General features: G+C 39.0%; 1 protein-coding gene across 5 annotated transcripts in view; it reads left to right on the top strand.

Moving 5' to 3' along the window:
* The first annotated feature begins 4,461 nt into the window (after window positions 1-4,461).
* The window catches only part of SYT14 (synaptotagmin 14), a 223,530-nt gene continuing 213,698 nt past the window's right edge, over window positions 4,462-14,293 (top strand). For 2 of the 5 annotated variants that reach the window (XM_003893147.4, XM_003893150.5), the window contains exon 1: window positions 4,464-4,565. In XM_003893147.4, the coding sequence (XP_003893196.1) occupies window positions 4,553-4,565 (13 nt within the window). In that variant the 5' untranslated portion in view covers window positions 4,464-4,552. Of the gene's footprint in view, window positions 4,566-14,293 lie in introns of all 5 variants that reach the window. The other 3 variants (XM_009187933.1, XM_009187917.2, XM_009187910.2) reach the window with 3 other exon arrangements.

Raw genomic sequence — 14,293 nt, 5'->3', positions numbered from 1 at the left:
CTTGGCGATGTCCTTGAGCAGTAGGGCATAAATAACTCCCACATGCTTAGCGTTCCGATAATGGAACACTAGGCATAAATTTCTTTCTGCCCCAACAACCTCCTTCTGGGAACTATCTTCCTTCTTCCCCAGTTCATCTTTATGAGTCTCATGGGGGCTACTGTATTATTCCATGACCCTGCCATTATGGCCACAGAGGTTTTGTTCACGGGCATTCACTTGACTCAAGCTAGGGCTAATTTTTGTACTTGGCCTCCTGATTGGTAGGAAACAGAGTATTTCATTTAAGTTGAGTAATGATGCTTTACTTTATGGGGACTTTATGAAGCTGGGGCCCAGAAAGTTGCCAGAAACTGTGAGCTGTAAAGCTCGACATCTTTCAAGTGTCATGTTTTCTGCCATAGGCACAAAGTTAGCCTGTGGTGAGCAAGCAAAATGAAGCTAACATGCACAAAAGTAGAGATAAGAGGTAGAAGGTATGGTGCTGGCATTGGGGTTTCCAAGTCTAGCTGATTGTGAGGCCAAGGTTCATTTCTGTACTTACACCTTTATAACTAACTTTCCACTTTTCTTAAGCTAATTCAAATTGAGTTGCTCTCATTTGCAACCAAAAAGTATTAACTAATGTACAATTAATTGAAGACACTAGCTTGTTGGAATGTATGGATTTAGAGAGGCAAGTATAATTCAAATTTGTAATTTAACAAATATAAACAAAATAAGTCAATTACATACATCAACAAAGCTCTGGTAATTATATTTATTTTAAACAAACTAATTTATAATTGCAAAAAGATAGTATTATTTTATAAAGACAACTTGCCATATTTTGTTTAACTTCATGAGTGCTAGAAAAACAGACGAAGATATCAGAATAACTAATAGTGTAACTTTTCATGGCACTGTGATTCATGAAGAAAAAGAAATATTAATGGTTTTAACTTGGTTTTTCACCAGGTTTGTATAATCCAGCCACCTCTTTTCAGATAATTACAACTGGTAACAAAGCTTAAAGTTTAAAAGTGTTGGCTGGGCACATTGTCTCAGGTCGGGCACAGTGGCTCATGCCTGTAATCCCAGCAGCTTGGGAGGCCGAGGCAGGAGGATCGCTTGAGCCCAGAAGTTTGACACCAGCCTGGGCAACAAAGTGAGACCCTGCCTCTCCACAAAATAAAAAATAAAAAAGTTAGCCAGGTGTGGTGGTGCATACCTGTGGTCCCAGCTACGCAGGAGGTTGAGGCAGGAGGATTGCTTGAGCTTAGGAGGTCGAGGCTGCAGTGAGTCATGTTCATGCCACTGCACTCAACCCTGGATGACAAGAGAGAGACCCTGTCTGAAGAAAAAGTCTCCCTTAACTCAAATACTCAAATGCCTGAATAATATAAGATCTACTAAAATTTTTCAAAATACATATTTTTTTGTATAGATACTTGTTAAATCTCCACTTCTGTATATGCAACTATATAATTGCTGGTTAGTATTTTTTTTTTCATTCTTCTAGTGGTTTAGTCTTTTTCAGTTGAACAGCTTAAATTAAATAAAGGAAAGGTCCAATTTTAAACATGAGTTGTTTCTTAAAAGCACATTGGGAATTTTTGTAACTTGGAACATACTTTCCCATCAAGATGATATTGTTATCAATAGTGGTTATTTTGTGTCGTACATGAAAACTACTTAACTAATATAGGTGAAATTACTCTTCACTTCCCTTTTGAGTTGTTCTTCCCACATGATTCATCTTCTGTGCTCAATTTTTCCACTGATGTTTCAGCCACATCACTAGGTAATAAGCTTTGTGGTTCTCCTGGAAATAAAACTCTCATTGAAAATAATAGCTCTATGAAAAACTAATTGGAAACTGAAAATACCAAAAACATTTCCATTTTATAACATAAGAAAGGAAATTAGTATGACTAACTTGCGTTGCCTAAGCTGGAGTGCACTAGTGCAATCACTGTTTACTGCAGCCTTGACTTCTCGCTAAGGTGATCCTTCCACCTCAGCCTCCTGAGTAGCTGGGACTATAGGCAAGTGCCACCATACCTGGCTAATTTTTTGTAGTTTTAGTAGAGACAGGGTTTCACCATGTTGTCCAGGCTGGTCTTGACTCCTGGGCTCAAGCCTGCTTCAGCCTCCCAAAGTGCTGGGGTTATAGGCATGAGCCACTAAGCCCAGCTTGACTTCTTTTATTCTACTTTTCCTAACTGAGCTCCTAACTATCTCCACATCACATGATGGTAATTGCTTGAATTATATGTTTGGAAACTGTTTTGCAAATAATTTATTATAAAGAAGAATGAAGAATGAAAAATGAAGAATCTCTTGTGCATTCCCAAGTACATAAAGGTATACAGACTAAAGACAGTTTTGGAAGTGTAAGGTGAAGATTAGGAACAATTTTTGTTATTAGGCAGGATGTGTAATTAACAAAATGTAAAACATTCAAATTATAAATAATTGACAATCCCTAAAAGTATCAAACCCACAACATACTTTATAAATAAGAATATGTAAGACACTAAATTAAAAATCTGATTCCAAGTGGCTGCTAAGCAAACTCAGCATCTATATGAAATCTTGGGTGAGGAAATCCATACGATATTTTCCAACATCAGTCTCAGAAATTTTCCAGTTAGTATTTGGAAAACATAGTTTCTTTTTTTTAAAAGCAATGTTGGTAGGGAGAATTCTGCATTCTAATCCAGAGGGAAAGGTCATCAATATCCAGTGGCCTTGGCCTAAACTCCTCTATTCAACAAGTTTGAAACTCAAGTTCACCACACATACACACACAAATAAGTCTCCTGAACAAATAATAGCGATGTTAATCTAGGTTAGGGAAACTCACATAATCTGGTTATTTACTTAATAGCTGTGTAATTGGTGAGGAAAGGATGATTAAATTTTTGGGGCTTTCAATATGAAATTCTTTAAAAGTTTGAAAAATTGGATTACTCAGAGCTAGCCAGAAACCACAAACTCAGAATTGTGGTGTCAAGTTCAGATCAATGTCTTGGAGTTCAAGATTATTTTAAGGGAGGCTGCCTGGGGAAAATGTCATTAAACATTTTACCTGAATCCTCTAGATGTCTATCATAAACTCTCTCATGAAGCTTTCCTAAAGTATAGGCATTTTAATGTTTTCTGAGTAAAACAGTATTTTGTTTGATCCCTCAATAACAATTCTTGCTTGTAGCCAGATTTCAGCACAGTGCCGGCTCCACAGATATTCACTGAACTAACGAAAATGGTAAAGGATGAATGTCTATTGAGCATAAACTGCGACTGAGGGAGAGGTTATATAAAAGCAATGGAAGACAGTTTCTGCTCTAGATTTACAGTCCAACCTCACTTACATAAGTGTAAAATATTTCTTCTTTGTGTCAGTCCCTATATAGCTATTTTGCTCTAGGAATTAGCATTTCCTCCACAAGGGAGAATCACTAAACTCCCTATTTCTCAATGTTGTTTATGCTGTTGATTGTCCAGGTCCTCAAATTACTAAACGAAGTTGAGAGTTGAGTAAATGGTTGAGCGGTTCGAGTATCTTAAGTAAAAACTAAGTGGCCAATTGTTGTTGTGCTCAGGGTTGGCCTGGGACTGTTGACAATGCTCACAGGTTTACAAATTTTAAAAACCTGCATGTGACGTGCTTTCCAGGTCCTTTGTCAGAACGTCTGTCTGACCCCTACTTTTGTGTGGCTTCAAATGTGCGTTTGCTGTGTGTAGACAAATTCCAACTCTTAGTTCCAAGAGGTAAACCAAGCTCTGTGTGCCAGCAAGGCTTATCAAGAGCGAGGCTAAGGGGTGAAGTGGGTGCGTGCAGGTGAGTGTGTGTGTGTGTGTGAGAGCAAGAGAGACAACTGCTGTGCTCAGGATTCCTCTCTCTTCTTTGCTTTTTGCGAACTAGCTGTTCCTCCACTTCACAGCGGAGATCTGAGACAAGTATGTGGCTGATTCGGGCAAAACAAAACAAAATAAAACCAAACGAAACCAAAACAGACCTTCCTATCACCAAATCTGAGTTAGTGGGTGGAATCCTTTTCAACCAAGGAGACCTGTCCTTGGTCCTGACCACATCATTTGCCACTCGCCTCCTTTATCGACTCCGTTTGCTACAAGTACGGAACCGGCGGGCGCCCGGCGCCAGGAAGCTCGGGCCCGGGCCCCCACAAGTGCTCGGCGCGCCTCGGGCGGGTCTCGGGCGCGGGCCCGTGGCTCTCCGGGCAGGGCACCTGTTTCGAATCCAGGCGCGAGGCGCGGTGGGGGCGGTGGGGTGGGGTGGGATGGGGTGGGGTGGGGGCGGGGTGGCGTCACGTGCCGCCGGCGGCGGCGGCGGCGGCCCCGGGAAGGTTCCATTTCTTCAGCGGCCCGCACTCGCGGTGCTCGGGGCCCCTCCCTCGCCCCGCCCGCGGCGCCCCTTGCGGCCGCGCAGCCGGGCGACTCCGGGCCGGGCCCCGCCCCTCTCGCTGGCGGACTCGGCGTGTCCTCCGCCCGCCCTCGCGCCCGCTGCCCCCGCCATCTAGTTGGTGCGGTCCATGGCGAGCACATCATGGCGATTGAAGGTAAGTGGAGGCTGACAGCGGGGAGCGAGGATGGGGACCGCCCAGCTGGCGGGGGGCTCGGAGGCGCGCCGGCAGGCCGAGGCGCTGACGGGGCCGTCTCCTGAGGGCTGGAGCCGGCTGAGGAGGCGCGGGGGTCCCGGCCGCGTTCGGGAGGCAGGTGGGCGGAGCGGCGCCGCTGGGACGCCGGGCTCCAATGGCTCGCTCGCCCCGGCCTTCGCAGTTTCACCGGCCTCCCGGCGGCCGCACGCGGGGCAGAGCGGACTGGCGGGCAGGTACAGCGTCCGGGCCGCTGCCTCCTGCCGGCCGCGCGGTGTGGGGGTCGGGCTGAGGCCCTACAGACCCCGCGGGACGGGCTGGGAGGAGCGAGGGGCCACGGGGGGCTCAGGCTGCACCTTCTTCTCTGGCTCCCGCCGCGGCAAACCATCCTTTCACAATACCCGCCTTTCTGCCAAACTGAGAGTCCGGTTTTTTGTTCCCTTTCTAACCCTTCCCTGTCCCCACTCAGGCTGATGCTGGGTTACACTCTCTGTCATTCCCCTTCTGTTTGCCGTTGTAGGGTGTCCAGGAAATTTGGGGTTAGGTTAATTTTCTCTTCAAGTGGTTTTGTTCCTCCCCAACACTCAAAATTGTTTTTCTCCTTGAAAAGAAGTAAATATGTCTTTACAACAAGCACACGTTCTTAGAATCCTGCAAATATCAGTCTATGAAGTGTTACAGTGCCAACAATGCTCATATTTCGAAAAGCAGCTTAATAAAAATTAAGTTCCTGGATAAGGTAGTTGACACGAAAGTGTATTTTTCTCTTGTTCCAGAAACATGTAACTGGGACCCAGTGTCTATATTTTGCCTTGTTTTTAAGGAAGATATTGTGAAAATTAATTTCACACGTCTAGGATGTTTATGTGAAAGATTACATCTTCCAGGCCCTGTCTCTTAGATTAACTCAAACAGTGAAAGTAATTTGTAAATTTTCCCTGTGCGTGTATATTAATCTGTACAGCTGTGCAAGGTGCCTATAGCTGTATCATTATTTGTCTACATTGAATGTGTGTTCCTAAGTAAAACTTTTTAAAGCGTTTCCCTTTTAAGTGACCAATCACTGGTAGTATGCATCTCTGGGGACTGCTTTTTGTAAGATCGTGTGGACTCCAAAATAGAGTTTAGCCATGTGTTTACGTTTATCTTATTTATTTAAGCGAGGGAGTACTATTATATGCAAGACACGCATTCAGACAGTTTCAAATGTCTACTTTAGTTAAAATGGTGGGAATAAGATCTACCCATAATTTATGATATTCCTGTTATCTGGAGCAGTACTTTCAACGTTTGTTTCCCTGGCTGTCCTTTCACCAAAGGTTAAAAAATCAAGAAACCAAACCCACTGATTTATGTTGTGTACTTTATTTTCCCAACTAGTTTGTGGTAGAGTTTCTTGTGAAGCTGTGAAGGTAGAAAGGTTTAGCAGAACATGAGGAAAATCCTTCAGCCAGATGCCATTCAGATATGATGCTATGACTTGTAATTTCTTAAAATCTTTTCAGTTTTTTCCTTTTTTTCTTAGTTCTTCCTTTCTTTCTTCTGGCGGTTAAGTGTTACTGGTTAATTTTCCATGTCACCTGATGGGATTTTGCTCTGCCTACTACTTAACATGTTTAAAGAATAAGATTTTTTGAATCCTCACATTCTAGAGATTCCTCTGTGTTTGAGATACTCTCATAAATATTTTCATACTGAAGCATTTGCTTAAGGTTTCATAATACAAAGATCAGGAATTATATCTTTTCTAGTTTGGCAAAGAAACTGTAATTAATATTAGCACTTCAGATAAAGATGGCAGTTCGAATTAGCCTAACTGTGCTCCTTATCACATAGTAAAATAAATTCATTATGCACACCCTCCCTAGGCTGTGTTATGGAGTAGAATGAGTTCTGCATGAGACTCTGTGCTAAGGAAATCTTAAAAATTTAGGGGCCCAAAAGGGCATCTCATTTTTTCAATGAAGTGTTTCTTAAAACATTCAATTTCTTCATTCACCTATTAATTCAATAGACTTTTTTTTTTTGTACAGTAGCCGTATACAATGTTCATTCCTGGATTCCATGAGGCCAAAACATAAATAAGACTATAACCCTTCCCTCAAAGAGTTCATATTCTATTCGGAGAGACAGATAATTTTAAACATGCAATTACAGTGTAGTGTGAATGCTAAGAGATGGATCATCTTTCCTTTGTAAAAAAACATTCAATGATGATGGGTCTAACACGATTTTTGGCAGTAATTCTTATATTCATAAGGTCTTTGTATTTGGCCGAATATCTGACATTCTGTAATGTCTGTCTACCCATCCTAGTTTTGCTTTCTGTAGCAATGAAAAGCCCACTATTCTCTCTCTCTGTGATATCCCTTCTGCCATTTGAAGACAGCTCTAGAGTGTTTTCTAGATAAAATTATCCACTTCCCTTCTCTGGATGATCTGTAGTTGTATGTTTTAAAATTTAGAATATAGTAGTGGGCCATTTCATTCCAGTTATACTATTGAATAGCATACATTAAAACTGTTATACCACTCCTTCACTTGTGTGTAATCCTATTAATATAGCTTAACATTAGAATAGGTTTTTTGGAGCTTCATGTTGGCACAGAGCAAGGCTGTAATCAACTAAAACCACAGTCTCTTTTAGCTGGACTACTCTCAAGGCATGTGCCTGCAACCCTTTACTTAGCTAACCAATGTTTTGAACTGAACAGTTCGTTAATATCTGTTAAGCATACTCTTATTAGCTATGGCCCAGTGTTTTAGCCCTTGAGTCTAGACTTTTAAGTACTAAGGATTGTTTTTATTTCCTTCTCTGTGTAAACCTGCTATTTTATAACACAAAATTATTTCTACTAAGTAATCATTAATTTCCTCCTTTTATCAGTCAGATGTGTGACTACTAATAAAAAGAGACAAATAAAAGATGCTAGAGTTACTACATTGAGCTAACATAATTCCAGTCAGCGGTAAAGAAGTTAGGCTATATTAGGTAAAGTTACAATTTTTAAAAGGCATTTTGAAATACTGAGAATAGTTATACATCCTTACTGTTGGCCCAGTGGTCTGGCAATACCAGATTGGGAATCATTGTTGTAGCCTAGCCAATGAAGTGATGTAATTGCTATCCAGCATATTCATTCTTCTAGTGTTGGCCTCTGTTAATCTGATAGTGTTGACTCTTTTTTGTTGTATTTGAAATTTCCTCCTCTCTTGATTACATATTTCTCAGTCTTCTCTTAATCTACCTGACCTAATGTTCTAGTGGCTTCCATTCTTGACCCTGTTGCCATTGTCTGCTTTATACACATCGCCGTAATTGCACACATTGAACAATTTTGTAATCACTTATTTACAAGTTTGTTTTTCCTGTCCGACTGTAAATTTCTAGAGGTTAATGTCTTATTCATTTGTACCCCTTAGGTTTTGTATGGTACCTGAATACAGTTTCCCCTTGGTAACTGTGGGGGAGATTGGTTCCAGGTACCCTGGAGATACCAAAATTTGAGAATGCTCAAGGTCTTTATATCGTATGGCATAATATTTGCATCTAACTTATGCACATCCTCTCATATACTTTAAATCATCTCCAGTCTACTTGTTACCTACTATAATGTAAATGCTGTGTAAATAGTTCTTTATTTAGGGGATAATGACAAGAAAAAAAGTCTGTACATATTCAGTACACTTACAACCACTGTAGGTAGGCCTAACTATGTTTTCCATGCACGGTTAGTTAAATCCGTAGGTGCTGAACCTGTGGATATGGGGGGCCAATTGTATTTTGTATGAACTGAAACCAAGTTTCTATGCATTGTTTCATGGAATTCTGAACATTGTCATCATAAATTATGCCATTACCCAGAAGCGTATTTCTAACACAGAATTTTCCTGACTTATATTTCCAAGTAGTAGCTAGATACTTTCACATGGTTGTCCTCAGCAATCCAAAATGTTTAGCTTGGTATATTCAGAATGTCCCAAAGTTGTCATCACAGCCACCAAATCCAGCCTCCATCAAAATTTACCCCCCACTCTGTGCAGATTTACCATCTGAGTGGCATTTTTAAGTAACCAGGAATCTGAGTTAAAAACCTGGACACCAACCTTGTATTACAGTTCACCTCCCACATCCTGTTGATAACGAAGTCCTGCCAAATCTACAATTCAAATCAGTTTGTGCTGCTTGGTGTCTTCACTTTAGTTTATGCCCATATCGCTCATTAAGAGACTTGCATTAATTTCCTAAGTAGTCTTATTTCCAGTGTTAAGTTTCCTTCCAATTCATTTTCCAAAGTAGTGCTAGTTATCTTCGTATTATAAAATGCAAATCTGAGTTTCTTAAAACCTCAAGATAAGGCTGGTCTTTAATGATCTAACTTCCTTCCTTCATCCAGTCGACATTTTTCTTTCTCTTCCATAAGAATATCAGAAGACTCTGCAAACTGTTTTGCCAAAGTAAAAAATAAACACTTGTTACATTGCTATACTAACTTCAACTACTTAACTTCTCCGGGTAACATTTTTTTAAAATGTAGAATAAGGTTAAACTAGCGAGAATCTATGTGTGTGTGTATATATATGTGTGAGTGTATATAGTGCATTTGCTTTTTATTAATAATGTACCTTATAGTTTGCTACATACATATATTGTATTTTTAAAATAATGAGAAGAATACTGAGATGTTCTTTAAGGTTTCTTTTGGCTCTAAGATTTCTAAGGCAAAATTTAGACTTTCAAAAGCCATTTGAAATACTCAGTTAAAAAACCCAGTAGATTTACTTTGAATAATTTACAGTTTATTCAAGGTTACTTTTCTAACTCACCAAAGAAAATTAGAAACACTTAGGGAACATTAGAGACACAGTGGTATTTTATTTTTTGTTGTTTTAAGGTTGTGTTGCAGCAGTGCACTTTGGTAGGCCGAGGTGGGTGGATCAGTTGAAGTCAGGAGTTTGAGACCAGCCTGGCCAACATGGTGAAACCTTGTCTCTACTGAAAATACAAAACTTAGCTGGGTATAGTGGCTCACGCCTGTAGTCCCAGCTGCTGGGGAGGCCGAGGCAGGAGAATCACCTAAACCCTGGAGACGGAGGTTGCAGTGAGCCAAGATCGTGCTCCTGCACTCCAACCTGGGCAACAGAGCGAGATTCTGTCTCAAAAAAAAAAAAAAAAAAGAGAATGCAGCAGTGCATGCCAATGGGGAAAGCAGAGAGAACCATACACTGGCTTAATTTATACAGTTTGTTATTTGAGTAATACTATTTGTATTATCAGTTTATTTGAAAATATTATGTTCGCGCATAGTATATATGTGGTAGTATAATAGATTGTTTTCATGAATTTTATTTCCATTTAGCTGACTTTATCCTTTTATTCTTTTCCCCAAATCCTAGTCGATTACTACCTAATATGAAAGTGCCTATATATGAATAATGTAAGACTGAACAAACTACTATAAATAAAACATTTCACGCTTTTGAGTAAAATGATTATATACATATTTTGTATGTCTATATAGTAGTATCTTAATTGGACCCTATCAAATTAGAACACTTGATTTACCATTTTTTTAGAAGGGGGAAATAGTGACAACTCAGGAAGCTGTTATTGGGCATTTACGAACAAATTTCGAAGAGCCACACATGTATTCAGAACAATTTCTTATTTTCACATTTTTAGGACTATGTTAGAATTGGTATTCAAGATATTATTTTGAGCCATCATGAGATAGAAGTTTTAATGAATATTAAATTATCTTCAGTATTCTGAACTTAATGCGGTAATGCATATGAGTAGCTTTAAAAAATGATTTGGTGCAGAAGTAAAAAAAAAAAGTTTTATTCTCTGTTGACTAGAAAATACACTTAAGTAGAATTTTTTGTGAGCACATACTTAAGGTTTTATTGTGTTATGTTAATGAGTATCTAGCAGTCAAAAGCGTAATTGACCAAATGAATTGGATTAAAAAGTAGCTCAGAAGTTGGAAAAATGGATTAATTTGTGAACAGTAAATTTAATTTTATAGGATAAAATTTATACCTCTTAGAAAAGACTATTGAATAAATTCATAGGAACTTATATGGATCAAATGAGATACCATATTTAGCATGCTTTGTAAATTATAAAGTGCTCTAAGATATTGTTGTGAATAAGATCTAGTTTATTTTATGTGATGCTTGAGGGGTAGTATGTGTCTCAAAGTGTAGGCTGCTATTTAATAGGAGTATCATAGATAAAATGAGTTTGTAAAAGCATAGAAAGGACTTGACTTTTTCAGACTATTTTAACTCTACAGTAATTGCATAGCAACAGCAAAAAGTAAAGGAATTCCAATTTGGGAGGATAACTCCCAGAGGGTTGGAAGGCTGAAGGTTTTTTCCCCCTCTTTTTTAAAGAAAAAATTCAAAAAAGAGGACAGGTTAAGAAGTATGAGAAAGTTAACATTTATTTTGGAATATTTACATGGGAGAATGTCTGACATTCAATGATAACTGTAGAAAAGAAGGAAACATCTCCAGAGCCTGAATTTCTTTGATTTTTATATTCTACTTGGTGAAGAATGCAAGGGAATTACCTTTCTTTGGGTGCTTGCCACGGTCCAGGCAACATATATTCATTTTCTCAGTCATGAATAGCACCACTTCTCCCTCTGTTGTCTGCAGCAGACATCTGTTTTATTAAGACATCTTTTTTCCTGCCAGTTGTGGACTTGGTTTCCGAATCCTTGGCAACACTGCCCTCCACCCCTACTCTAGCAGCTACTACCAATCCATCAGAATTAGTATACAAGATGAAAGCTATTTTCTGTCCTGAGGTTATTATTACTATTTTATAAATTACTTTAGCTATTATTTTTGCTTACTCCAAAGATTAAGTAACAAGCACAGGTTTGCAAAGACAGTACTAGGTGATGCTGACTTTAGAATTGAAGTCTGACTCAATTCAGAAGCAATGATCTTTATGTAACCCTGTGTTTTAAATTGGTGACCAAAATTGGTATTATTCCTTGAATGGTCTAATTAGGGACAAAACTAAAAGATGTCTAGAGGTTAGTGACTATGGTCTAAGTGGATTAAGTTGGTTGGGGGTTGGTAACATTAGTAGTTTCATGCTTATGATGTGCAGTATAGGTGTCTGCATAAGGATTAGCTATAAAAGAGTTTATAATTGTAAGTTAGGTGATCATTTAAAGGCTCTGACTGATGCATGTGCTTTGGAGAAGAATCTTTAGATGAGATAGAATTTAAAATATTTCTAAGGTAGCCTTTCAGTGTTTGACCAAGAAATAAGTAGAACCTGTAAATTGTGGTGATTTGGGCTAATGGTCAGAATAAACATGGTAGACAAAATAGTTGATTTTGAAAAGGACTCTTAGATCCATTTTAAAGGAACTAAATTTGGGGGTTTAATTCCATGTTTGTGTGCAGGTATACAAAATTGCGCTTCATTTTATTATAAATTCACAAATTTGCATTTTTTACAAATTGAAAGTTTGTGGCAACTCTGTGTTGAACGAATCTATTGGCACAATTTTTTCAGCAGCATGTGCTCACCTTGTGTCTCTGTGTCACGTTTTGGTAATTCTTGTAATATTTGAAACTTTTTCATTATTATTATATTTGTTATGGTGATCTGTGATCAGTGATCTTTGATGCTACTGTTGTACTTGTTTTGGGCGCTACGAGCCATGCCAATATAAGATGGCAAACTTAGTTGATAAATGTTGTGTGTGTTCTGATTGTTCCTCCAACCAGTTATTCCCTCAGTCTCTCTTCCTTTCCTCAGGCTTCCCTATTCCCTGAGACACAACAATTAATAACCCTACAAATGTTGAGTGAAAGGACGAGTCACATGTCTCTCACTTTAAATCAAAAGCTAGAAATGATTAATCCCAGTGAGAAAGGCATGTTAAAAGCTGAGACTGGCCAAAAGCTAGGCCTTTTGTGCCAGTAGGTGAAGTTGTGAATGCAAAGAAAAAGTTCTTGAAGGAAATTAACAGTGCTACCTGCTGTAGTGAACACATGAGTGACAGGAAGACTTAACAGGCTTATTGCTGATATGGAGAAGTTTGAGTGGTCTGGATGATAGATCAAACCAGCCACAACATTCCCTAAAGCCAAAGCCTAATTCAGAGTAAGGCCCTCACTCTCTTCAATTCTGTGAATGCTGAGAAAGTGAAGAAGCTGCAGAAGAAAAGTTGGAAGCCAGCAGAGGTTAGTTCATAAGGTTTAGAAAGAAGCTATCTCCATAACATAAAAGTATGAAGTGAAGCAGCAAGTGCTGATGGAGAAGCTGTAGCAGGTTATCTATAAGATCTAGCTGAGATCATTGATGAAGGTGGCTACACTAAACAACAGATTTTCATTGTAGGTGAAACAGCCTTCTATTAGAAGAGGATGCCATCTAAGAGTTTCATAGCTAGAGAGGAGAAGTCAGTGCCTGGCTTCAAAGCTTCAAAGGACAGGCTGACTCTCTTGTTACGGGCTGATGCATCTGGTGACTTTAAGTGGAAGCCAGTGCCCATTGACGATTCTGAAAGTCCTTGGGGTCTTAAGAAGGATGCTAAATGTATTCTGTGTGCTCTACAAGTAGAACAACAAAGCCTAAATTTTTGGGGTTTTAGATGACAGAACATCTGTTTACAGCATGGTTTATTGAATATTTTGAGTCTGCTGTTGAGTCCTACTGCTCAGAAAAAAGATTCCTTTCAAAATGTTACTGCTCTTTGACAAGGCATCTGCTCACCCAGGAGCTCTAATGGACACGTACAAGGAGATGAATGTTGTTTTCATGCCTGCTAATATAATATTTATTCTGTAGCTCATGAATCAAGGATTAGTTAAGACTTTCAAGCTTTATTATTTAGGAAATATATTGTGTAAGGCTATAGCTGCCATAGATAGTGATTCCTTTGATGGACCTGGCAAAGTAAATTGAAAACTTTCTGGAAAGGATTAATCATTCTAGATGCCATTAGGAACATTTGTGATTCGTTTGCGGAGGCCAAAATATCAACATTAATAGGAGTTTGGAAGAAGTTGATTCCAACTATCATGGATGAGTTTGAGAGGCTCAAGACTTAAGTAGGGGAAGCCACTACAGATGAGGTGAAACTAGCAAGAGAACTAGAATTAGAAGTGGAGCCTGAATATGTGACTAAATTCCTGAAATCTCATGATAAAACTTGAATGGATGAGGAGGTGCTTATATGGATGAACAGAGTGGTTTCCTGAGATGAAATCTACTGGTGAAGCTGCTATGAACATTGTTGAAATGACAAAGGGTTTAGAATATTATATACACGTAGTTGATAAAAAAAAAAAAGCAGTAGGGTTTGAGAGGATTGACTCCAGTTTTTAAAGTTCTATTGTGGGTAAAATGCTATGAAACAGCATTGCATGCTACAGAGAAATCTTCCATGAAAGGAAGACTCCATTGGTGTGGTAAGCTTTATTGTCTAATTTTAAGAAATTGCTACAACCACCCCAACCTTCATCAGCCATCATCCTGATTGGTCCACAGTCATCAACATCAAGGCAAAACCCTTCACCAGCAAAAAGATAGGACTTGCTGAAGGTTTAGACAATCATTAGTATTTTTTTTTTTGCAATAAATTATTTTTAAATTAAGGTCATACTTTTTTTAAGACACAATGATATTGCACACTTAATAGACTACAGTCTGGTGT

This window comes from Papio anubis, chromosome 1 (genome assembly GCF_008728515.1).
Source record: "Papio anubis isolate 15944 chromosome 1, Panubis1.0, whole genome shotgun sequence".
NCBI lineage: Eukaryota > Metazoa > Chordata > Mammalia > Primates > Cercopithecidae > Papio > Papio anubis.
The sequence above is the reverse complement of the archived record's forward strand: the minus strand, read 5'-3'. Positions and strand labels throughout refer to the sequence as shown.